At 36.9% G+C, this 27,784-nt stretch overlaps 1 protein-coding gene across 1 annotated transcript in view; it reads right to left on the reverse strand.

The window, feature by feature from the left end:
• Positions 1–12,031: 12,031 nt before the first annotated feature.
• LOC115029053 (zinc finger protein OZF-like) overlaps positions 12,032–27,784 on the reverse strand; it is a 29,345-nt gene continuing 13,592 nt past the window's right edge. Inside the window, exons 3-7 of the mRNA XM_029471263.1 lie at positions 20,436–20,570; positions 16,312–17,109; positions 14,738–14,948; positions 14,389–14,515; positions 12,032–13,589 (exon numbers count right to left, since the gene is read on the reverse strand). Of these exons, the coding sequence (XP_029327123.1) occupies positions 12,106–13,589; positions 14,389–14,515; positions 14,738–14,815 (1,689 nt within the window). The 5' untranslated portion in view covers positions 14,816–14,948; positions 16,312–17,109; positions 20,436–20,570 and the 3' untranslated portion in view covers positions 12,032–12,105. The remainder of the gene's footprint in view (positions 13,590–14,388; positions 14,516–14,737; positions 14,949–16,311; positions 17,110–20,435; positions 20,571–27,784) is intronic.

Genomic DNA, 27,784 nt, shown 5'->3' on the forward strand with positions numbered 1-27,784 from the left:
TAGACCAGGCTGGCCTCGAACTCAGAAATCCGCCTGCCTCTGCCTCCCGAGTGCTGGGATTAAAGGCGTGCGCCACCACGCCCGGCACCAGAAGTCTTAAGATCCTGTGGCGGGTGTTGTGGGTATCCTGTGGCGGGTGTTGTGGGTAGCTGACGAGTGTAGAGCCTACATTTTTATTGAATACCAGAAAGTCTTTAACTTCTTTATTTTTTCCCTGACCCAGAAACCATTGAGTAGAGAGTTGTTCAGTTTCCACTAGAGTGTACGCTTTCCAGTGGTTCTATTACTGTTGACGTCAAGCTTTAATCCATTGTGGTCTGTCTGATGAGACACAAGGCATAATTTAAATTTTCGTGTATGTGTTGAGGCTTGCTTTGTGACCAACTATATGGTCAATTTTGGCAAATACTGTGATGGGACATTGAGCAGATGTAAAGTGAATAATTTAAAACTAACATGAAAAGTCTTAATATGTTGCCCTTTCTGATCTTGAATACTGAAACATGCTATGTAGATCATTCTAGCTTCCCTCTCAGAGCCTGCACCTGATTCTTATGTGCTAGTACTAAATACATTATACTACCACATCTGATACATTTGTAAGTTTTGAATTGTTGCAGTATATTTGAGAAAGCATTTCTTGTGACATTTTTTATTGTAACTGTTAAAAATTGCTCTGAAACCCCAGTGGGGCATTCATTCATCCTCTTTGTTGCATTAGTGTTGTCGGGGTTGACACTCATGAATTTGTTAGGCATGGAATTTTTTCCACTTTTCTAATTTTGTAAACTGTTAGACTTATTTATTTGTCTCATCTTTGTTATGGTGGGATTTTTTTTTTCTGTTTTCCCAATGAGAGCTTTTATATCGGAAAAAGGTATTATTTTTCCCTTAGGCTTTTGGTGAATCAATTGACATGGTCATATTCTTTCTCTCACTGAGCCTATATATGTGGTGAAATAATTTGATATGTTTCTATGTGTAAAAACAGTTTTTGCATCTATTGCATAAATCAACTTGTATTCTGTTTCTGTGTATCTTAGGAAAAAAATCTGTGTTTACTTCCATCCTTGAAACTTGTCTGTGATTTTTCTTTGCAAGTATAATTTCTCTTTGATTCTTCTGTATATACTTTGCTCTAATTATGATCTGCCAGGATGCTCTCATAAATTGTCCATGTTATTTCATAACTTTCTTCACGCTCTCTTTTGTCTTCATGAAATTTTGAGCCAGTTGTTCTTAATGCAGTAACATAGTTGTCAGGTCCTTTCTTTCACCACTTTCAATATATCCTTCCATACTTTACTGTATGTGGGAATGATGGGAAGTCATATGCTATTATTTGGGTTTGGGGCGTTTATATGAGGATTTTTTTTTCCCTTATCAGACTTGTATCAATTTTAGTTTCATAGTTTTGACACCTTGGTGTGAACTATCAAGTAGAGTTCTGGTATTGTTCCTAAGACAGAAACTCTGATAGAGCAACAGTGAAAGTTACCTATTTCTCTGATAAATGCAACCCAGGCAATTTTATGTCCAAAATTCTTTGAAAATTGTTTCATTTGGAAATCATTTGGTCTTTAATTCTCTGCTTTCTGTTGATATCTTCTAAACTGCTTCCTATGTATTTCTTCATTGCGATTATCAAGAAAAAGTCTTTAAATCTTGTTTCCAATGTAGCACAACTTTGACTCAATTGTAGCATTCTGTGAAGGCAAATATTCATGAACCTAAGACCTGAATTTCTGAATTTCTTTCTTTATAGGAGATAATACAAGAATATATTGATTCCCAGTTGCTAGAGAGGATGGTCTTGAGTCCTTATATATTCAAGAGGAAAGAAGGCCTACTTTACCACACAGGTTACATTTCAGGGATGACCTTCCAGAACCAGGTTCATTTAGTGGACATGGAATCATGAACTTTTTGCTGACATCACGGATCCATTTAAGAAGTATACTTAAAGATTAACTGACTTGAATCCTAATAGTAAACATTTAACTATTTAGAGTGTACAGGCACCTGAAGGAATATGGCTTGCTCTTATTATAAAATTGATGTTTATGTGAAGAGATACTGATTGTAGTATTGTTCCCCTCTTTGGCATTCAATATTACAGGAGTTATCACATGCTTATGGATTTGTTGACACCTGAAATCTATTCATCTCTGGTGCATGTAGGCTTAGATTTTTGTAAAACCCACTTTTAATAAGGGTTCTTAAATGTTTCCACCCACCTTGTAGCCCAGTATCCAAAAGTAGGTAAGATAGTAAATAGGATAAATAGATGTAGATTTGTTTAGAAGCAATTATTTGGGGGCAATTTCAATATCCATTGGTTATGGTAGCTAAACATTCCAGTTCAGTAGTGTCAGAATACCAAGCATGAATCAACAGCAGTGACTAGAAGAAGCTGCCAGCTGTCTTCTGAGTCAGTGGCAGTGACTGTGTTCAGTCAGGATGCCAGGAGTTCTCTAGTGTGCTTCTCTCAACCGAGTGACGGTCAGTGATGATGAATACTCAAGACCAACCAAGTGTTGCAATGCTAGATGTGTAAGTGTGCTAGCACTGTCAGATGAGTCCTATTTATACTTACTCCAAACATCATACAACTCCCTCAGGTCTTGCCTCATCAAAAAGCCACATGAATTGGCATCACCAACTAAGTTTGTATAACCTAAACACCATATCAATCTGTATCACCTGACATATTTAGAAATTTCCACTTCATATTTCCCTTATTTAAAAAACATCTTTCCCCCTAATATTTACAATCTATATGCAATCAAAATGAATATAAGAACCATAAAATTTGAACATCATATCATTCTTTAAATAAACAGTTAATGTACAATATAGTCTAACAAAACAACCTTAGATTTCTATTAACATACAATAATTCAAACAAAACAACCTTTAGTTCTTATCAGCATACAAAATTTAAAAACCCTTTAATTTCTATTAATGTGAAATAAAAACAAAACAAACTTAAATTCTTCTCAGTATACAGTAATTCAAATGAAACAATCTTAAATTCTTACTGATATACAATTATTCAAACCAAGCAACTTTAAATTTCTGAAAAATAAAAGGACTTAAAATTTTATTTTTTAATTCTGAAATACACTACTAGTTTTTTAAGATTTTGTATTTCATTTCTCTGTATGTCTTAGCACATATGAGGGGTCCAGATTCTCTTCCTTCTTGTGGATTCTAGAGATTTAAACTCAGGTCATCAAGCTTGCTGACAAACCTTTACCTGCAGAGCCATCTCTCCAACTCCACATTCTCTAAAGCACCTGAAAACAAGCCTCCTATATGAAGTATCTTTCAATGAAAAACTAACTATAATAATTAGTTATTTTATTTTTGAGCATGGTCTCATTATAGAGCCACAGCTGGCCTGAGCCTGCTATGTAGATAAAGCTGAGATCTGACCTCTAACTCAAAGATCCACCTGCCTCTGCCTCTGAGTGTTGGATTAAAGGCCTGAACTGGCATTTTTTCAACAGGTCTTATACAGTGGTGGATAACTGACCTTTAGGGATGTCCTGAACTCACATAAAAGCTTACTTGCTGTTAATTTGCAGTAATTCCTTGACATTGGAAGCATAGCCTTGTGGCACAGCGTTCATATTCCCCTCTTGTTCAAGAGACATGGGCTCCTGTTTTCACATCCATTCTTTTACCCTATGTCATTTTATTGGGGGGAATGGAATCCAATTGTTCAGGACCCACATAAAGACCAAGATAAACATCTGCTACATATGTGGTAGGAGGCCTAGTTCTAGCCTATGTATGTATGTACTTTGGTTAGTGGTTCAGACTCTGAGAGGCCTACATGTCCAGGTTAGTTGACACTGTTAGACTTCCTGTGGAGTTCCTATCCTCTTTAGGCCTGAAATCCTTACTCCTATTCTTCCAAAATTCCCCAAGCTTCATCCAGTTTGGCTGTGGCTGTATCTGTCTGAGTCAGCTGCTTGGTGGAGCTGCTCAAGAACAACTTGGGGGACTGGTGAGATGGCTCAGCGGGTAAGAGCACCCGACTGCTCTTCCGAAGGTCCTGAGTTCAAATCCCAGCAACCACATGGTGGCTCACAACCATCCATAATGAGATCTGACTCCCTCTTCTGGGGTGTCTGAAGACAGCTACAGTGTACTTACATAGAATAAATAAAAAATTAAATAAATAAATAAATAAATAAATAAATAAATAGATCTAAACAAACAAACAAACAAAAGAACAACTTGGACCTGTCTGCAAGCCTAACAGAATATCATAAATATTGTTAGGATTGTTTCTTGCCCATGGCATGGGTCTAAATTTGAGCTGGATAGTGGTTTACCATTCAATCGGTCTCGGCTCCTTTCACCATGCCTAAATTTCTTGTAGACAGGATAAAATTTGGTTTGAAAAATTTTTACATGTGTTGGTGTCTCGATAGCTCCACTGGGGTTCCTGCCTGGATACTGAAGGTGTCCTCTTCATATCTCCAATAAAGTGAGTCATAGCTAAGGATCACCTCCATTGATTCTTAGGTGACTCCCTTATCCCAGGTCTCTGTCTTGTCCTGGAGATGCCCCCTACTTCATGACCCTATCAGTTGGAGATTTCTATTCATTTACATGGCCATTTAGCCATATCTCCTGCCCACACCTGATCCTAAACTACCCATCACCCCTACATATCACCCTTCCTCCCAGTTACCACCATCCTCTCATAACTTTTTTATTCCAAGTAAGATTAAACAGATCAACTATCCTGGACCCTTGAGGCTCTCAGTCTGAACCAAAAATAAATGTACACAGGTTGGACCTAGGCCTAATGTATGAAGCAGATGTGTATATTGTTCTTCATATACTTCCTGAACAACTGGAATGCAGGATATCACAAAAGCTGTTGCTTGCACATGGGGTATGTTCTTCTGGCTGGGCTGCCATATCTGGCCTCAGTGGCAGAGGAAGCACCTAGCCTGGCAGAGACTTGAAGTTCCAGGGTAGGGGGACTAACCAGAAGGGTCCCTACCTGCTTACAGAAGGGGAAGGTGGTACAGGGTGACAAAGAGGGGGTCAGGAATTAGGATATAAAGCAAATATACTTATTTAAATAAAGTTAAAAACAAAACCAACCAACCAAACAAACAAAGAAACCACAAAAGAACCTTAAACAAAACAAACACTGATGGTTCACGGTGATTATCATGGTTGGTTTCAACAATCTGTTCTCTCACTGGTTTGCTCTCCTGGGTGAAGAAACCAATCTCATTTTGGCCTCATTCCTGTCTGTCACATTGCCCAGCAGCTACTTTGACTTGGGAGTTACCATGGCCTTTGCATTGTGGTTCCCTTTACTACTCTGGTGACTGATAATTGCCCCAAGGTCAACACACACAACAACTGCAGATGAAAGTTTTCACATCACTGTGAGATCCAAACTAGTGTCCTCTACTGCTGGTTCTATACCAAGTGGCTTCCAGATTGCTCAGATAAAGGAGCTTTCAGGCCCTCAATCACTATTCTGATTTCATCTATCACAAAACTGTTCCAACCAAGTAATGCCACCTCCTACCTACTCTGAATGCCTCCCTTCCCCAGGCTGTCCCACAGGAAGATCTGCAGCTTCCCTATCACTTGCAAGGTACAGTGTAAATCCTGGTGGGTTCCTATAAATGTAGCAATTGGAAGTTCCTCTAGGAATACTCATCAGGCTACTGTAATCTGACTTTTATTATGCTCTTCCACAAATATGCCTGAATGTTCCAATTTCAGAGACTCCCTTTAATTGGCCATCCATCCTCAGATATGTTGATTGTCTCTGTCCCATTGAATTTAATCTTTCCCAGTCTGCACATGACCTCTTCCACATAACTCAACACATTTGTGGATCCTCATCATGCTTGCTGCACCATAAATGAGTATGTGTATCAGTGGTTACAAAATAAGAATATTGTGTGGAGGACACCAAGTCAGATGTCTTTCATTGTGCACCTTTGAAACTTACCATGATGCTTGAAATCTATGATGATTTGTGATAATGATCTTAAGGTCATCAAGTAGTGGGGCATAGATCCATTGAATATGTAAAGTTGGAATGACCCGAGACTGTCCAGCTGGTTGCAATTTCCAGGTTGTTAAGTGTCATTCCAGACACCAAAGTTTCAACTGTCTCGTGTGAACTTCAATATCCCAGATGCAGAAACTCATAGAATTGTTTTGTTATCATTAGAAAGAAGGGGTCTCTGTGTATTCAAGATGCTACTAAAACATGAGATTTTGTTTGTTTGTTTGTTTTTGTTTTTGAGACAGGGTTTCTCTGTATAGCCCTGGCTGTACTGGAACTCACTTTGTAGAGCAGGCTGGCCTTGAACTCAGAAATCTGCCTGCCTCTGCCTCCCAAGTGCTGGGAGATCATGTTTTAATGTTTTAATAAACTCTCAATACTGAGGGCAACATAATACTCTTACCCAGTGATTTCTCATGAGTTAAATGACTTTTGTAATTTTTTAAATCAGTGTCAAATTATGTAATGATATGGATTTATTCACTGTAACATACCACTTTGTCTACAGTGTAAATTTTCTAAATCTTTCTGAATTTAGTATCAATGTTCAAATATAATGCTTTGGCTTGGAGTAAAGACTTTCTCCTCTTTTTTTCACTACTTCAAAATGATTTTCCGGAACACTTTAGGGATTTCTAAACTGTACATAAACATGTACCTCATCTATTGTTCATAGGCTAGTTCATTAAAACTTCAGTCTCATTATTTGTAAAGATGGACTCACACATGATATTAAGATGAAGACAATACCTTAGTAAAGGCAATTACTGAGGATTTTTTCCAGGATGAATGTTCTAGTATATGCATAGTATTACTGTTCTGTAAATTAACAAACATAACTCAAATGAAATTTATTCCTTGGGGTATATAGAGTGGAGTGTTAAGGTACAACAGAACAGGAGGATACCACAATGATATGTAGTATAGGTACCACTGCTTTGAGGGTTATTGAAGTTTGGTTGAATAAAGGGTTTTAGTATGAGTTAAGAGCCATGCAGGGACACAACCCTGTGGATAATGTCTGTCACTGACAACTTTATAGCCATATTTTCATTTATTCTTTGGTGGACATTTCTCTCATCCATTCTTGATTTCAAGAAAGAGAACAGCCTGATCTCTCAGGCTCGCAAATACTCTACCTTCTGTTTGTATGGAGCCATTTTAATTAACCTAGTACTATAATGGAAGTAAGCCTGGAACATTAAACACAATCTTCCCTCTTTTAGTTAATACAAATGCAGTCTCTCTAATACAATGATTCAAATGTTCTTAGTGCAATAGCAGCATCACATAATTCAAAGTATTCTAATGGAGGCAGACTCAACCTGGATACAAAGGAATGGTGTTTCAGTCCTAAGACCACTGGAAATAGATGTTTTCCTATGGTACTAAGCAACCCACATGAGAGGGACATTTTCTACGAGATGATTAATTATTCTACACACACACACACACACACACACACACACACACACACACACACACACACACACCTATCCCAAGTGGAAACAGAAAGCAATCAATTCCAGTTTGTTGAAATAGTGAGCTTTATTGGAGTTATATACAGGACTATGGACAAGGAGTTGTTGACTAGAGCCAAAGAGTTTTAAAGAAAGTAGAAATTCTGAAATGTGAAAACATCATATGGCACAAGATGTGAATCCTGGACATTATTAGGAAACTGCATATCTGGAGGCATATTTACAGGATAAAGAACATCCTATCTTGGTGGTTCAAATTATCAAATCCATTTTCAAGAAGTACAATATGTTGTGTGTAATTATTAAAAAACAATCCATGCTAATGCTGGCTATGCTCCAGTCACAGTCTCCCTGGGAGCCGTAAGTCACAGTCTTCCCTGTTTAGGTTCACCTGCCTCTGAAATGCTTGTATCTTTCCAGCCATCTGCCTTCTGTGGCTAGCTGTCACAAATCCTCATAACCCAATAAAGTCAAAACAGCAGAGGCTCGGTATTTACCACTCAGATTTATATCAATAAATTCTCAACCCCACCAAATGCCCACACACAAAGAACTCAAAACTCACTTGATATATATACAAGCTACACTCCTAGATGGAGCAAATTGCCTATATTATTCTATAGCTCTTCTATGATATCCATAGCTACCTGTGACGCTTTCAAGCCATGTGGATCAGGTTCATCTTCCTCTCTGATAAGCTGCATCTTGTCTCTTCATCTCTGTCCTCCCTTCTCCCTCCTTTTATATCTCTGCCCCACTCTAAAACTCTCAGCCTGCCTTCCTTTTCTACTGCCAAGTCTCTTCAATGCTCTAGCCTTATCTTGCCTGCCCTCCTCTGCATACAGACAGCAGTCTACAATTCCCCCCTTTCTGTCCAATTAAGTGGCTCTTTTCTCACAAATAAAAATTGAGCACAACTATTACCACCCTCTAATTTATGAAGTATATGACACACCTAATGCCCAGTCCATCATTTTTGTCAACTAAATAAAGCACTCTGCCATCTATTTATCCTAACTTAAAAAGGCTTATAATTCCACACCTTTGTGTCCTGGTTTAGCTTGTATACTATCTAAAAACCATCCTCACAAGTCTATATCATCTTTCTCAGTGCTAAACAGCTTGGGTTGGCCATGAGACTACAATCAGTCTTCAATCCTGCCAGAATTCTGAGAGTGACAAAATATTTACCTGAAAATATAGGAAGCCTAACACAGCTTCAAAAACTGAAATAAACAGTAGAGACCACTGCCTTCCTATACAATTCTGTTTTTCAACACATTGGAGCATCAAATTATGGCTGTTTGGCGCAGGGTCATCTGATAGACCTTTGGAATGCAGAATTATGAAGGATTGGTTTATCCTGTCTTGGCAAAGATAATCAGTCGACTATTCCATATAGTGTGCCCCTTTTTGGACAGTAATTTGTCTGTAGATGAATAGGCAATTTATGACCAGTGGCTACCTTGCCACAATGTACAACCTCACATAGATGCTCAGTTTCTTCTTTGAAACCAAGAATGGCATGCTGTCACAAGCAGATATGTCTCAACAACAAATGATTAAATAACATTAAATGTCACATTCTGTGGATTTCTGACATTATTGAAAACTATATCTATGCAAAGTAATGTGGATTGTTGTCCTTTAACTACTCTCAGCTATTTCTAATTAAAATATCTTGAAAACACCCTAACAATTAACTCAGAGCTATGAATTTGCTATCTGGCCCTTAGCTTGTATGCTTAATCATCTAAAATCAGTTTGTAAAGGCAATTATAAAAGGGCTAAGTCTAAGCATTATAGTCTTAACATTTATATATCAATAGGAGAGATTTATACCAATGAAAACCTTAATTCTGTATCAAAATAAATTCTGTACCAATGTAAGAAATTATAACCTCAACTTAGTCACAATTATAAAGATTTTTACCAAATGAGGTAATGGCTACACAATCAATTCTAGCTATTTCCTCCCAGTTAAATTATGATTATCTCTAAATTCTCCAGAAAGACAACCTTAGAATAACCACCTCCAGACACCCAAGCCAAGGGAATTGGGATGACAACTCTTCATAACTATTTCCCGCTGAATATGGATATTAAGATATCATTAAAGAGCAGGGGAAGGATAGGGAAAATGGGGGAGTTGGTCGGGCCTTAAGAATGCCATACCAACAACTGTTATTAGTCTCTGATGTCTGCATTCTGACTGGATCCACCTGAAAATCCATGACATCAGGAGGTCAAACAGGTTAGTCCACCATGTCTGATGATGAATCTCACCAAAGTTGTACCTTCTGCAATATACAAATCTCAAAACAAAATTTAAGTATCATCAAGATATCTGTATCGGTTGCTTTAGGATGTACAGACTAGGTAGAATGAAATTCTGCAATTTGAGCATGTGAAATACAGTCTTTTTATGAGCCAATTTTAATAATAACCAATCATAAGTCTTCATTTGTGCCATGTGAAGGATGGCACAACGAATGTTTAAATTTTTTGTTTGATTCTCTTGAATCTAGTTCTTCAGTGGGCCTCCCTCTATCATATCTGATGCTTATAACTCTGGAAGGTATGTAGAGTCTAATCACCTTTTCTAAAACACAAAGACAACGCCTTTCTCCCAAATCAATCACCTTGCCCTTTAGCCAGGAACCAGGAAAACTTTTAGCTTGACCACTCTCTCTGAGGAGTAATAAAACAACCACAAAACTCAAAATCATATTAAGCCAAAATTCCCGTGGAGCCCACGTTCAAAGAATATGAGTTACCTTGAATGACTTTAAAGCTTCCTTAAAACATTTGTTTTCATGCAATCTCTCTATTATCCTAAGAAACATTTTTGCTTGCTGTATAAACCTATTCTCAGGCCTTTTCCTTAATTTGTTGTGTCAGGATATATAACCCAAAAAACCCCACAGAGCCCACATTTGAAGAATGAGTTTTCCTGCAGACTTTATTATACCATATTTGAAGTAAATAAATCACACTTCTACGAATATCAGCCTCGAGGAAGCAGACAGTTTCAACCAATTTGCTCTCTGCCTGGAGCCAATATATTTTTCCCTGTACTACTTCCGAACCACATGCGGAATTCCACACGTGATATGGGCAAAATCTGTATTTTTATCTAGCTTTAAAAACAAATAAACCAAACTTTAAACTTATTTCCTACGATTACCTGCTTCTAGGAAGCAGGCATCTTTAACTCTCTGGCTTTCTGTCTCAGAGCAGTCATCTTGTCTCTTTTCACAGCAGGGGACCTCAGAGCCTGTGAACCAAGTCTGCCCCAAGTTTGTTTAAGGTTCAGTGCTTGAGCCACCATGTGACTCCTCCTCTCGCTGAGAAACCACCTCTCCCCTCCTTCAAGATGGGCTTCCCTGGGTGATCAATCTGAGAATTCCTAAATTAATAGTAGATTCTCACCTCCCACGTGGATCACCATCTGTAGAATATAATTATTAAAAAACAATCCATGCTAATGCCGGCTATACTCCAGTAATGCAGTCTCCCCTCCCTTGTTGGGAGCTGTAAGTTGCAGTCATCCCTGTTTTGGTCCACCTGCCTCTGAAATGCTTGTATCTTCCCAGCCACCTGCCCTCTGTCGCTAGCTGTCACAAATCCCCATAACCCAATAAAGTCAAAACACTAAAGGCTTGTTATTTATCACTCAGATTTATCAATAAATTCTCAACCCCACCAAATGCCCACACACAAAGAACTCAAAACTCATTTGATATATATACAAGCTACACTCCTAGATGGAGCAAATTGCCTATATTATTCTATAGCTCTTCTATGATATCCATAGCTACCTGTAACACTTTCAAGCCATGTGGATCAGGTTCATCTTCCTCTCTGATAAGCTGCATCTTGTCTCTTCATCTCTGTCCTCCCCTCTCCCTCCCTGTCCATCTCTGTCCCCACTCTAGAACTCTCAGTCCACCTTCCTTTTCCACTGCCAAATCACAGGGTCTAGTCTTATCTCTTGCCTGACCTCTCCTGCATACAGACAGCAGTCTACAATAACATATCTGAGTTTTTCCATTTGAGATAAATATACAGAATGGTATTGGCTTTATTACTTATTTTGAGAGGTGTTATTATCCACCTTAATCAGTTTCCCTTTGTAATGGATTAGTTCAGTATCCATGAAACTGTTACACAAGTCCACGTTCTTTGGGCTTTCTTATTTTGTCTTCATTATGAAATATTTGAGGGTAAACAATTAAAGAGTTACAATGAAAAATTTCATTCAGTGTCACATTTTCAGTGTTTCTCTCAGCATAGCTTGTAAGATTTGAACATAAAGACTTTCACAAGTTTCTTGTTTTCATGATAATTCTCTGTGTGGAGCCTCAAGTATTGCAAAGAATATTGCTTGGATAAATCACATGTCATTTTTTTTGTCTGTTGGAAACTTTTTCCCACTATAAATGTTCAGATATTTTCTTGGACCTGCAATACAGGTAAAGACCTTTCATCTTACATTAAGTTTGTGAGGTTTCTCTCCAATATGTATGCTCTGGTATATTCTTGGTATAGAATTTGTCTCATTCACTTCATTTGTAAATTTACTGTATGTATTCTCTGATGAGTGTGAAGACTACTTTTGTGGCTAAAGAATTTACCACATTCACTACATATGTAAGGCTTCTCTTCTGTATGAGATCTCTGATGAATACTAAGACTGCATTTGTGGGTAAAGCATTTGTCACATTCATCACATTTGTAAGGTTTCTCTCCTGTATGATTCCTCTGATGACTTACAAGGTAGCCTTTGTTGGTAAAGCGTTTGTCACATTCACTACACTTGAAAGGTCTTTCTCCCGTATGACTTCTCTGATGAATACTAAGACTGCATTTGTGGGTAAAGGATTTTTCACATTCGTTACATTTGTAAGGTTTCTCTCCTGTATGAATTCTCTGATGTCTTCTAAGATTGGATTTCTTGATAAAAGACGTGTCACATTCATTACATTTGTAAGGTTTCTCTCCTGTGTGAATTCTCTGATGAACTCTAAGATCACTTTTGAGGGTAAAGCATTTGTCACATTCACTACATTTATGAGGATTCTCTCCTGTATGAATTCTCTGATGAAAAATAAGACTGCATTTTTGGGTAAAGCATTTGTCACATTCACTACATTTGTAAGGTTTCTCTCCTGTATGAATTCTCTGATGAATAATAAGACTCCCTTTTTGGGTAAAATATTTCCCACATTCACTACATTTGTAAGGTTTCTCTCCTATATGAATTCTCTGATGACTTTTAAGTTCACCTTTAGTGGTAAAATGTTTGTCACATTTACTACATTTATAAGGTTTCTCTCCTGTGTGAATTCTCTGATGACTTCTAAGGTCACTTTTGCGAGTAAAGCATTTGTCACATTCACTACATTTGTAAGCTTTCTCTCCTGTATGAATTCTCTGATGAATAACAAGACTACACTGGTGGGTAAAGCATTGGTCACATTCACTACATTTGTAAGGTTTCTCTCCTGTATGAAGTCTCTGATGTCTTCTAAGATTGCATTTCTGGGTAAAAGATTTAATACATTCACTACATTTGTAAGGTTTCTCCCCTGTGTGAATTCTCTGATGAATACCAAGATCACATTTCTTGGTGAAGCATTTGTCACATTCTCTACATTTGTAAGGTTTCTTTCCACTATTGGTTTGTTTCAGCATGAGCTTTTGTTTAGAGTGAAAAACCTTATCAATTGCTGTATCATTGTGTTTTTTCTTTCCTATGTGAATTGCTTGATTTAAATTAATGCCAGAACACAAATTTAAACAGTTTATACAGTTTTTAGATTGGCAAGGTTCTCTGGTGTTTCCGGTTTCATGTCTGTTTAGTTTTGATGATTTAATAGATGTATCCTCAAGGTTAGTTTTATAAAGTGTACATTCATTGGATTTATGAATGATTTTGCCAAGCTTATGACATTTATAAGACTTCTCATGGATATTCACATGCTCATCAACAATATGCTGTGTGTCTTGAACATTCTCATATTTATGACATATGTGATGATTCTCTGAAAAAGTGTACAGATGACAGGGATTAATGGATAAGTAAGACAATGTTCCATGTTTGCTGATGTTTACTAATGTGAATTACTAATTATCAAGGATAAAGCTTTCAAGAAAGGCCTTTCTTGTTTCACAGCCATTACAAGGATGATCTAAAGACCCTGAAACCTCATCTATCAGAAATGACAGCGTACAGCAATAAACTAATAATTCCTAAATACTGTACTTTGTAAAAGGTAGGATGAAAGGGTGATTGAAAATTACAGAAAAGAGCTCTCTGTAGAATTATATAAACAATGTTTCTCAATTCTCTTATTTACGTTTTATAGCAGAGTAACATTGTGTATCTTTGGTCAGCTAGAAATTCATTATGTAATCCACACTGGCATGGGATTCACAATATAAAGACCATACTGTGTCAGTCTTAACTATAGAGATCACATGTTGAAAAGTAAATAAATAACAACAAAATTCTCACAACCCCTAGCAATTCCTCTACTTAAAAGCCTCTGCAATTTTAAAATTCATAATAAAGTGAAGACTTTAATGCAAGAGTAAAATTAAAATTAACCAATTGGAACAGCTGATTAAAATAGATAAGAGGTTTAGAAAGAGCACACAGAATATAACACTGGTTCCTCTTCCAAAGAATGGAAAGAAATGTAAAGGAAAAACAATGAAAAATTTATGTTGGTAACCAGAATTTCCCTTATTTGGGGAGTCTCTAGACAGAAAGTTTATGTAAACGCACAATTGGAAAATTTAAAGAATGACGCAGGAATTCTACATGAAGAGTATTCTTACCCACAAAAAATAGATTTCTGTAATTCTCCAGTGTCACATTCAAGTACAATCTCCTCTGAGCATGGTCAAGACATTCCCATTCCTCCTCTGAGAAGTCCACAGCCACATCCTTGAAGGTTAACAGACCCTATAATCAAAAACTATCTGTTTATCATATAGTGCCAGACAAAAGTGTTTTCCTAGGTTAAAAAAAAAGCCCTAAGGATATGAGATATTTTCTGACAAAGATGAAATATGGCAAAAAGTCAAGGACAAATGTCTTTTAGAAGTGCTGTAGAAAATGCGTCCAAAGGTAAGGACTGCTGCTTTTGTAAATACAATGTATACAATTACATACTATATTGCTTACATTTATAAGGTCTCTCCTCTTCATGAATTTTCTGATGTTTTCTAAGACTTTATCAGCAGATGAAGGACTTGCCATCATCACATTATTTGAAAATGTGTCTGCAGTTTAGAGTCTATAATCCAAAGTTGTTTCCCAGATCCTGCCTGAAACTTCACAACAGATTTTTCATTCCAATTTTTGAAATCCAATGATCTCTTCTGAGCTCTACAGGCTGGAGGAATACACAGCACACATGCATACATTCAGGGAAATGTACCAACATAAATAAAAGAAAACTGAAATTTAATTGTATGAAAAGATCCTATCTAAGATAGTCCTATTCTTTATTGTATTTTCTATGTCTCTGAAACAGGATGACATAATAGAATCATAGTCAGTAAATCTTTACAGGATACAACATACACATTTGAGGCACAGTTGCAGGAATGTACCTTTGTAAAGTATGGGCTGCTATCAAATAGAATCCCAGTGTCATATCACATATGGTGAAGTTACAATGAGTAACACTGGGCTTCTAAATATTACAACTTTCAGCCTTGCTGAACTATGGACACTATATAAATCCTGTCTGCAGCTGAGACTCACTTGACACAATCCTAAAATCCTCAGCTGACTTCCTAAGGCCTAAGTACAATGCAGTACCTTTTCTATAACAAAAAGTTTGAATATAAAATGCAGAACTGTTGGATGATTTAAGAATCACAGTTTTTTCTTTAAACATAAAAGAAGTATATTAGCAGAGAACACATTCCTCATTTCAAATGACATACAGAATCAAGTTCTTTGTAAAGGTTATTTTATGAGAGTATATTTAAAACCATAAAGTAAATAGAAGAAAGCCTACTAGCATTTAAATTATTTAGTTTTCTCAGAGTTGACATATATAATATATATAATAACGATTTCATAAATTTCATGTGGTCTTTCACTTCAGAATAATTGGATATGTATCTGCAAATGGTGTAAGAGATGGTGCATTCAGATGAAGTAGAACCATTTTCTTAGACCAAGTTGACTTTTTAAATTGAGAGGGAATTATAGTAATTCTTCAGGAAATTTTAAAACACTATTGTTTATGAGGTTGAGTTAACTGAAAATCTGAATCTTACAATTTTAACTTTCTGTTCTTTTCTTTTCTTTCTACACCCATTGCAGCTGATTACCATGCCTGATTTCATTTCCAAAGACTTAATGCTGCACTTAGGGATTCAGAGGCAAAATGTATCATTCAGAGTACAAAACTATGCAAATTAACACTTACATATTGAAAAAAATTATTGTCAGGAAACAAGTCCTCAACATTTCAGAGTTTTTAACCCACATAATACATAGCTTGGGGTAGAGGAAAAACAGTGTGGATGGAACATTCTTCATGGTAAATAATAGAAGAGAACAAATGAAGGGGGAAATTTGGTGGCTTTGGTACCAAGGTAATACTCTCCAGGAAGTTCTTACTAATACATTCCACGTGTTGCTACACACAAATGTAGAGATAGTTGTGTTTACAATATTTCTAAAAAATGAAATGAAACAAAAGAAAAAGCAAATACTCATCTGTTCATCGACAAACTCACCATCCTGAGACTGGGCAGAATCTCTTCTATGATTTCATGTGTGAACGCCAATGATCACGATGAGACATAAAATGCCAAAAAGATATACCAGAATACTGTAATCTGCATCTCCTCTGAAACACATATGTTTTATACGAAAAGAAAGCCACATATTCCTTACATCATCTCTGCCACTAGTGAACTGATATATTTACTATTCGGATTCAAAATAGTGAGTGTATTCTAATTCTACTTTTCCATAATTTCTGCTCTTCCTGTATTGCTCAGTGATATCAGTGTCTAGATCTGTGCAAATCCACAGTCACAAGGTAGTTTCTGGAAACTTAACTAATCCTGAAATATACTTTATGTGGCACATGAAACTGTACTTTCTCATTAATATTAAAGGACACAAGTCCATCCAATGTAGAAATTAGTGATCAATACACTCTTTGAACATCATTTACAATACATTTATTCTCTTTCAGAACTACAGGTCTTCAGTCTTTGTAAATGTATGTCCTCACAGTGTTAAATCCAGTGAAAATACAATGGGACAAGGCTGCGCTTATTCCATATAAGTAAAAGATGAAAAGACTTAATTTTTATTATTGGAGGAGAACAAAGATAAATCACAGAAAACACTTTAGATAGGTTTGCCAGAGCGAGAGAACTAAAGTCTTGAATGGTTTAAATAATAAAAGTAATTTTCAAAGAAATGTGGACAGGACACTGACTGGGGGAGTACTTACCAGAGAAGCATTCATCTTTTTTCTTGTTCTTCTTTAAGTTTCTGACTCAGGAATATAGACTGGAATCCTTATTGAAATTTCACAACAAGGTTTCAAAAATTAAAAGCCAAAATTAATATAACTCCATTATAGACAATGCTAATCCATATGAAAAGACACAAAAATGAAAATAATACCAGAAAACTTGTCAAAATTCTTACAGACAAAAGAGCATGAAACAATATATTTAATATGGCAAGGAAAATGACTACAGTCTCAGGCCTTTTTCATACCTCAGTGGGTAACAGGCTCAAAACATATGTATACTTGTTGCAAAACACTAGTACTCAGGGTTATTATTGGGAACTTATCATTCAAAGACCAGAATCAGGGACAAATAGCTGGTGGGCACTAAGATGGATGCCTAAAAGTAAATAGAGTTTCATTAGCCATCACACTAGAATCCAATATCTGTCTTTGAATGGGATGTCCTTATGCTAATTGTTCTAAATGGTTCTCCACATTTTTAATTCTATAACCTTTCAAAACAGTAGCAGGATCAAATAAGTTGATGTGGCAGACCCACCTGCAGACCGATACAAGAGTTCCTAAAACCATCAGAAATATGTTTTATAGTACTGTTAGGGGATCCCTGTAAAAGGGTCAATTGACCCACAAGAGATCATGACCCACAAGTTGAGAATAACTGTTCTAGGTAATGTCAAGGCAAAGTCATCAAGAGTTGGGCATGGTAGAACTTCTCTGATGGCTGCTAAACATAAAAGGTTGTGCATAGATATAAAGTGAATCATCTCAGAGTATGCCCTTGGAATGATTCACTCATTACATCAAATCTGTCAAAATCCTATCACCATTGGAAACATCTTACTGAACATGCATATGTCTGTCTCTTGGTATTATTTCAGGAAGTTCTCAGGTTCCAAATAAGTAATAAATATGACTCCAGTGAGATCCTTCAGTCCCTGGCTGTTATGGACTTCCTCTAAGATAATAACCCTTGTAGTTCCAATGAAAGGAAGAATGTGCAACATGGGACTCATGTCATATATATATATATATATATATACATATACATATCTATATATCTATATATCTATATATGCTCACAGACTACAATAAAAATATATGAATATATACATACATATATACATATGTTTATGCATGTCTCAAAAACAAGGACTCATTCTGAGTGTTGAAATACTATTACTACACAATGTTGTCATAACCATGATATTAGTATACATGCAACTCTTTTTATGTATTATATTGATGTATATTTCTCTCATGTCAGATAATTTTCCAGACATTTAACTGATACTTGGATAGTCTCTTTCTATGCCACTAACCCAGTAGTTTATTATGACAATGGAAAATAGAAGATGGGTGACAAAAGTCATACATAATTATTGACAATTGAAAATGAAAAGATGATTTCCAAGAAACAAGTGAAAACCAAACAATTATGCTATAAAACTAGGCCAAGCAGTGAAGAAGTGCTGACACAGTATTTCCACTGACAGTGTCTAAGGATTGGACATACTCAGCAATGAATTCTTCAATTCTTTTAGAAAAACCTGTAATAATCTTGCAAAGTGAATACTGCAGAATACAGAATGGAAAGGCATATTAGGTAGACAAACAGAAATCTGGCTTTACCTTGATACAGAAAGTAGATAAGCAAAAAATTATTTACAAAGAAAACAATTATAGACCAGTTGCAAAGATGTATATTGACAAAGAGATTCTCTCTAATGGATATAGAAAGGGAACTCAAGTTGATTTCATGTCAAGGATGCAAGACTGTTTCAAAACCTGCAAACCAGGGAACTCAAGCACAAATTATACAGTCAGTGAGTGAGACACATAACCATGTCAACATATCCATGAAAGGCCTTGGGCAATTATCACATAGGCTCACTGTGAAAGTGCTGAGGAATATGAGAACAGAAGGAACACACCTCAGCATAATCAAGATAGTAGCCAACATCCTAAAACTGTGATTACAAAATTTGAAGACTTGGTTGAATCACTTGGTTTTATACATCCCTAGGGAATATGCTGAGAAGTCAGCAGCTATGTTTTGTCTAAAAATGTCTTGGAGATGCTAGTATAGCATTCTAACTAATCGAAAGGCTACTGCACAAAAAGAATCAACATTGGATGTCCATAGATGCTGACACCTATTGCTGCAAAATCAACCTATTAGGTAAGGCGTGTCCACCAACACAATAGTTCCAAGACTATTTTGTAAGTAACTGAAGCATTTCTGGTTTAACTGAGGTCATCCCACAAAGGAAATCCATAGCTTGCATTGGAAGCTGGCCAAAAGTCAATGACTGGAAAAATTATAAGCTCAAGAAGGAAATCTATGACTGATGCACTGGTACATGTATGACTCAGGGTTTTCATTGCTGTGAAAAGACGCCAAGAACAAGGCAACTTTTATAAAGGATATTTAATAGGTGTAGTCATATAGGTTCAAAGGTTTAGTCCATTATCATCATGGCAGGAAGCATAACAGCATCCAGCCAGGCATGGTGCTGGAGGAGCTGAGAGTTCTACATCTTGTTCTGAAGGCAAACAGAAGACTGTCTCATAGGCAGCTAAAAGAAGAGTATATGTGAAGAGACTCCATGACCACTACTCATCTCATAAAGGAAAACATTTAATTGTAGTTGGCTTTCAGCTTTGGAGAAGGCTGGGAGCTTATCCCTGTCACGTTCTCTCTGGAAGGCAGTCCATTGTTGTTGAATTTCCTGCATTGGTAGGTTTTTTTTCCAATATAGATTTGTTTTTATCATAAGTTGTACTTAGTATCAAAGTAGTTATCAGTCTCTTCTTTTGTGCACTGTTGTCTGGAGTGGGTTTATTATTGGACTTTGATGTTTGAATACAAATTAAAACACTTGTCAGTCTTTATATTCATAAAGTCCTTCTCCAATATACAAACCTTTTATGACTGTTCATGCTTAATGTGTCAATAGAATAATATTTATAGTTAATATGTCATCATTTATTACAATTTTCTGTAGTATCATTTGTGTTAAAAAAAAGTATACATGGTGAGGATTCATAAATCATTCCCAAGATCATTATGTGTGTAAGACTTCTCTTGGGTATTCACACACTGATGGGCAAAATGCTTTGGGCCTTCGATTTAAGACTTGCCCATATTTACCACATATGTGAACATTCACTGGAAAATGAATACAAATAAAGCTAATAGAGATTATTACATTACTGAAAATATCCAATAACCAATTTCTGGTTATATTTGTTACTATTGGTAAACTAACAATTCTCCAGAATGACACTCTCAGCAGAGACTTCTTGTTGTTGATGAAATATCCTTTTGTGGATGATCAGAATTAACAAAAACTTTCTGATACATACCTTAACTGTGTGCCATGCAGAAGGCAAGATAAATAGATGTTGAAGCAATACTGTGTTCTGGGAAAGTAGCTCCTTGATGAATGTTGTCTTAGTTAGAGTTGACTGCTGTGAAGAGACTCCGTGTCCATGGGAACTCTGATAAAAGAAAACATTTAAGTGGAATTGCCTTACATATTCAGAGGTTTAGTCAATTACTAACATGGAAGGAAGCATGGTGGTATGCAGGCAGATGCAAAACTGGACAGGTGGCTGAGAGTTTGATATTTGGATCAATAAGCAGGAGGAAGAGACAGTAAGCCACTAGGCTTGGCCTGAGCTCATGACATTTCAAAGCCACCTGCATTGAAAAATTGCTTTGAACAAGCCAAACCTATTTCAACAACATCACATCTTCTAAAAGTACCATTCCCTATAATCTAATTGGGACCACTTTGTCTCATAACACTAGAGATCCTATATAGAATGGTTCTGTATTTTCATGTTTCTAAGGCAGATATTTAAAAATAAAGTCTTCTAGAATTCAATGAAAATACACAATACACCCAAATTTATGAGACAGAATGTAAGTGGTGGTAAGAGGACAGTTCATAGCAGACAGTGGATACATCAAGAAGTTGTAGATATCTTATAATAGCAACTTAACAGCACACCTATAAGCTCTATTAAAAAAAAAAGAAGCAATTACACACAAGAGGAATAGGTTGCAAGGAACAATCAATTGAGGCCCAAAATCAATAAAATAGAAAGAGAAAAGACAATTCAAAGAATCAATAAAAGAGTTCATTATTTGAGAAAATCAACAGGATAAACCAGTATCCAAACTAACAAGAAAATGGAGATAGAATAACCCAATTAACAAAATCAGAAATGTAACAGGAGGCATAAAAATAAATAATGAGGAAACCAAGAAATCATTAGGTCGTCACTTAAAAACTTGTACTCCACAAAATTGGAAAATCTAAATAAAATGGATAATTTCTTCAATAGATACAATATATAAAAGTTAAATCTAGATCAGATAAACAATTTAAAGTGGACTTTATTCCTGATGAAATAGAAATAGTCACTAAAAGTATCTCAAACAAACAAACCAAAAGCCAGACAGTCTTAGTACATAGTTCTATTACTTTTTAAGAAGTTTTATTCAATACTACTCAAATTATTTTACAAAATAGAAACAGAAGGAACACTGTCAAATTCATTTAATGAAGCCACAGTCAACTTAATATCCAAACCACAAAAAAATTTAAAAGACAAAAAATTAGAATCTATGGCCTTCCAATTTTCATCAGCATCTGGGGCAGACCCTCTGCCACAGGGCTTCATACCAAAATAGCGCCAGGAGGGATTGAGCCTCCCAGGAGTATGGACAGGCCTATAAGCACAGGTAGGATCACCACTGCTGCTCAGAGGAACCCACCCAGAACCCTCAGGACACAGCAACTAAGGAGCTGCCTAGGACAGAAATATTCCAGTTTCCCATCTGCGCCCAGAGCTAATCCTGTGCCACAGAGCTATATACACAAATACTGCCAGGAGAGAGCTGGTTTCACAGGAGTGCCTACACACCTGTGAGCACAGGTAAGAAAACCACTTCTCTTCAAATCCCTGATCCAAGAGGGTCCCGCACAGAACCATCAGGACACAGGACCCAAAGGTTAGCTGGAGACAGGTTCCTTCTGGGCTCTGTCTGCACCCTAGAGCTGACCCTGCACCACAGCTTTCCATACCTAAATTCTTCTCGGAGAGAATTGTTCTACCAGGAGTACTGACATACAAGCTTACAGGACAGACAAGTCACAGTCAGAGACAGCAAGACTAGCTAATACCCTAGATAACCAGATGGTGAAAGGCAAGGAACAGGAACCAAGGCTACTTGGGATCATCAGAACCTAGTTCTTCTACCAAAGCAAATGCTGGTTACCCTCTCACACAAGAAAAGCAAGCCTCTGATTTAAAATCACACATCATGATGATGATAGAGGAATTTAAGAAGGGCATAAATAACTCCCTTAAAGAAATACAAGAGAACACAGGTAAACAGGTAGAAGACCATAAAAAAGGAAACACAAAAATCCCTTTAAGAATTACAGGAAAACACAACCAAACAGGTGAAGGAATTGAACAAAACCATCCAGGATGTAAAAATGGAAATAGAAACAATAAAGAAATCACAAAGAAAGACAACCCTGGAGATAGAAAACCTAGGAAAGAGATCAGTAGTAATGATGCAAGCATCACCAACAGAATGCAAGATAGAAGAGAGAATCTCAGGTGCAGAAGATACCATAGAAAACATTGACACAACAGTCAAAGAAATGCAAAATGCAAAAAACTCCTAACCCAAAACATCCAGGAAATCCAGGACACAATGAGAAGACCAAACCTAAGGATAACAGATATAGAAGAGATTGAAGATTCCCAACTTAAAGGGCCAGTAAAAATCTTCAACAAAATTATAGAAGAAAAATTCCCTAACCTAAACATAGAGAAGTCCATCAACACACAAGAGGTCTACAAAACTCCAAATAGATTGGACCAGAAAAGAAATTCCTCCTGTCACAAAATAATCAAAACAGAAATAATATTAAAAGCAGTAAGGGAAAAAATTCAAGTAACATATAAAGGCAGAACTATCAGTATTATACCAGACTTCTCACCAGAAACCATGGAACCTAGAAGATACCAGGCAGATCACATATAGACCCTAAGAGCCTGGACAGATGTTATACAGACACTGAGAGAACACAAATGCCAGCCCAGGCTACTATACCCAAAAAAACTCAATTACCATAGATGGAGAAACCAATATATTCCATGACAAAACCAAATTTACACAATATCTTTTCACAAATCTAGCCCTCCAATGGATAATAGATGGAAAACTTCAACACAAGCAGGGAAACAACACCCTAGAAAAAGCAAGAAAGTAATCTTTCAAGAAAGCAACAATCACTTTTCCTTATTATCTCTTAACATCAGTTACCCAACTAAAAGGCATAGACTAACAGACTGGATACATAAACAGGACCCAGCATTTTCCTGCATACAGGAAATGCACCACAGTGTCAAAGACAAACAATACTTCAGACTAAAGGCTGGAAAACAATTTTCCAAGCAAATGGTCTGAAGAAGCAAGGTGGGGTAGGCATTCTAATATTAAATAAAATTGACTTTCAACAAAACGTCATCAAAAAAAGATAAGAAAGGAAACATCATAATCACCAAAGGAAAAATCTACCAAGAAGAACTCTCAGTTCTGCAAATCTATGCTCCAAATGCAAGGGCAACCACATTCATAAAAGAAACTTTACTAAAGCTAAAAGCATACATGGCACCTCACACAATAAGTGTGGGGGACTTCAACACCCCACTCTCATCAATGGACATATCACAGAAACACAAACTAAACAGAGACACAGGGAAACTAACAGAAGTTATGGACCAAATGGATTTAACAGGTATCTATAGAACATCCCATCCTAAATCAAAAGAATATATGTTCTTCTTAGCATCTCATGGTACCTTCTCCAAAATTGACCATATAATCTGTCACAAATCAAACCTCAACAGATATAAGAAGATTGGAATAATCCCATGCCTCCTATCAGATCACTACAGATTAAGGCTGGTCTTCAATAGCAACAAAAACAACAAAAAGCCCACATACACATGGAAGCTGATCAATGGTCTACTCAATGATAACTTGGTCAAGGAAGAAGTAAAGAAATTAAAGACTTTTTAGAATTTAATGAAAACGAAGGTACAACATACCCAAACTTAGTAGACGAAATGAAAGCAGTGAGAAGAGGAAAACTCATAGCTGCGAATGACTCCATAAAGAAACTGGAAAGAGCATACGCTAGCAGTTTAAGAACACACCTGAAAGCTCTAGAACAAAATGAAGCAAATACACCAAAAGGCATAGATAGCAGGAAATAGTCAAATACAGGGCTGAAATCAACCAAATAGAAACACAAAGAACTATACAAAGAATCACCAAAACTATGAGCTGGTTCATTAAGAAAATCAACAAGATAGATAAACCCTTAGCCAGACTAATCAGAGGGCACAGAGAAAGTATCCAAATTTAAAAATATCAGAAATGAAAAGGGAGATATAACAACAGAAACTGAGGAAATTAAAAAAAAATCATAAGATCCTACTACAATAGCCTATACTCAACAAAACTGAAAAATCTGGATGAAATGGACAAATGAAAAAGTTAAGGCAGAGTCAGATAAACCATCTAAACAGTCCCATATCCCCTAAAGAGACAGAAGCAGTCATTAGTAGTCTCCCAACCAAAAAAAACCAGGGCCAGATGGTTTTAGTGTAGAATTCTTTCAGACCTTCAAAGAAGACCTAATACCAATACTCTTCAAACTATTCCACAAAATAGAAACAGAAGGAACTCTACCCAATTCATTCTAAGAAGTCAGAATTACTCTGATACCTAAACCACACAAAGACCCAACAGAGAACTTCAGACCAATAGCCCATATGAACATCGATGTAAAAATACTCAATAAAAATTCTTGAGAACTGAATTCAAGAACAGATCAAAACAATCATCCATCATGATCAGGTAGGCTTCATCCCAGGGATGCAGGGATGGTTCAATATACGGAAAAACATCATCATAATCCACTATATAAACAAACTCAAAGACAAAAAACACATGATTATCTATCTCATTAGATGCTGAAAAGCATTTGACAAAATTCACCATCTCTTCATGTTAAAAGTCTTGGAAAGATCAGGAATTCAAGGCTCATTCCTAATAGTAAAAGTAATATACAGCAAACCAGTAGCCAACATCAAACTAAATGGAGAGAAACTTGAAGCAATCCTACTAAACCACTAAAAATACTATCAAGAAAATTCCTCAATCTGACAGGATTCACTGTATTTAACTCCCATGAAGAAACTCACACCATCATGCTGCTTAGAAACTGTGGGTATGACTGTAGGTGTGCAGTGTGCTCCTGGTGTCCACTATGCATAAGCTATATTCAATGCTGGGTTAGAGTTTCATGATAGTAATTATCTTTGAGTCCCTTTCATTGTTGTACATGGCTCCTTCCCCATAATACTGTTAACTAACTCCAACAAAGCTCATTAGTTTAACAAGATGGACTTAATGGCATCCATATTTGGTTCTATTCTCAGTTCCCATTTTGGATGAGTACATACGTATGCACTTTGCATCTCCCAGGAAATGACCCTCATGCAACATGTGGTGACCCCATTTATTTCTTCCAAATTTCATGTACACCAGAAAATTGGTATTAGAGAAAATAGGAGTTAATTAAATTAGGGAAGATTGTTGGTTTTCACTGTTCCAGGCTTACTGCCATAGTAGTACCTGGTCTTGTAAAAAGGACTCAAAACAAGAGAATTCATAGGCTTAGGGAACCTTGAAAAAGAGCCTGCATCCTCTGCTGCATTCAAGGAGGAGGACGGAGGGAGGGAGGGAGGGAGGGAGAGAGAGAGAGAGAGAGAGAGAGAGAGAGAGAGAGAGAGAGAGAGAGAGAGAGAGAGAGAGAGAGCGAAAGCACCACAAGGAGATGAATGAAACTGTGTCTACAAAACTGTCAATGAGACATCACCCAAACTGGGCTATGTCTACACATGCCTCAGAACAAAGGTTTATATCCAATTATGCAGTCATGTTCCACTGAACCTCAGAACACTGCTGCCCATGGGCAAATACTGAACACTTTATGGTGTCCTTATGGCTTATTTTACATCAGAAATTCCACTCTAAACGTCCCTCAATAAAAATTCTGTTTGAAATCATGGTTAAATTCTTTAAACAATGCTAGTATTATAGATATATCAGAAAATTCATCATGAAATAAAACTCAAGCAAATGTTTTAAGAAATACCTTCAGCCTTCTAAGACGAATCGAAATATCCACACTTTGGTCTTCCTTCTTCTTGAGTTTCATGTGTTTTGCAAATTGTATCTTGGGTATTCTGAGTTTCTGGGCTAATATCCACTTATCAGTGAGTGCATATCATGTGTGTTCTTTTGTGATTGGGTTACCTCAATCAGGATGATATCCACCAGATCCATCCATTTGCCTAAGAATTTCATAATTCATTGTTTTTAATAGCTGTGTAGTACTCCATTGTGTACCACATTTTCTGTTTCCATTCCTCTGTTGAGGGACATCTGGGTTCTTTCCAGCTTCTGGCTATTATAAATAAGGCTGTTATAAACATAGTGGAGCATGTGCCCTTATTACAAGTTGGAGGATCTTCTGGGTATATGCCCAGGAGTGGTATTGCTGGATCTTCCGGAACAAAATACTCATGGAAGGAGTTACAGAGACAATGTTTTGAGCAGAAACTGAAGGAATGACCATCCAGAGACTATGCTCCCTAGGGATCCATCCCATAAACAACCACCAAACCCAGACACTACTGAGGATGCCAACAAGAGCTAGCTGACAGGAGCCTGATAAAGCTGTCTCCTGAGAGGCTCTGCCAGTGCCTGACAAATACAGAAGTGAATGCTCACAGCCATCCATTGGGTCTGCAATGAAGGAGATAGACAAAGTACCCAAGGAGCTAGAGGGGTTTGCAGCCCTGTAAGAGGAACAATAATATGAACTAACCAGTACCCCAAGAGCTCCCTGGGACTAAATCACCAATCAAAGAAAACACATGGTGGGACTCATGGCTCTAGTTGCATATGTAGCAGAATATGGCCTAGTCAGCCATCAATAGGAGGAGAGGCCCTTTTGGTCCTGTGAGGGTTCTATGCCCCATAGGGGAATGCCAGGGCCAGGAAGCGGGAGTAGGTGGGTTGGGGGACAAGGGGAGTGGGGGAGGGCATAGGAGATTTTCAGAGGGAAAACTAGGAAAGGAGATAACATTTGAAATGTAAATAAAGAAAATATCTAATAAAAAAAAGAAAAAGAAAAGAAATACCTTCAGCTTAATTTCATGTGAGCCAATCCATACAAATATCATGAAACTTTAAAGACATAATTTTGGAACAAGGCAATGTATACAAGCTCATGTGGATGCATGAAGATCATTGTGAAATACTGAGAAATGTTCAGGAAGTATTTATTCAACTCACAAATTTGACAAGTGATACAAAAATAGTAAGACTCAGAAATTTTAGACTTTAGACAAGGCAGCGTACTACAGTGAATGAAACCATACCATTATATCAATGCTTCAGGAATTTCAGTGCAAGAGGACAGTCATATTCAACAAATAGGAGAATGTTGGGATAACCCATGCATCTTATCAACTGGCTCTGAAAGTGTATTATTGTGTTCTCAGTTGTTAATTGCTGTGTTGTGGGTGCTAGCCTAGAAGGATGTGTA

The sequence above is a fragment of the Mus caroli genome, chromosome 17 (assembly GCF_900094665.2).
Source record: "Mus caroli chromosome 17, CAROLI_EIJ_v1.1, whole genome shotgun sequence".
Taxonomy (NCBI): domain Eukaryota; kingdom Metazoa; phylum Chordata; class Mammalia; order Rodentia; family Muridae; genus Mus; species Mus caroli.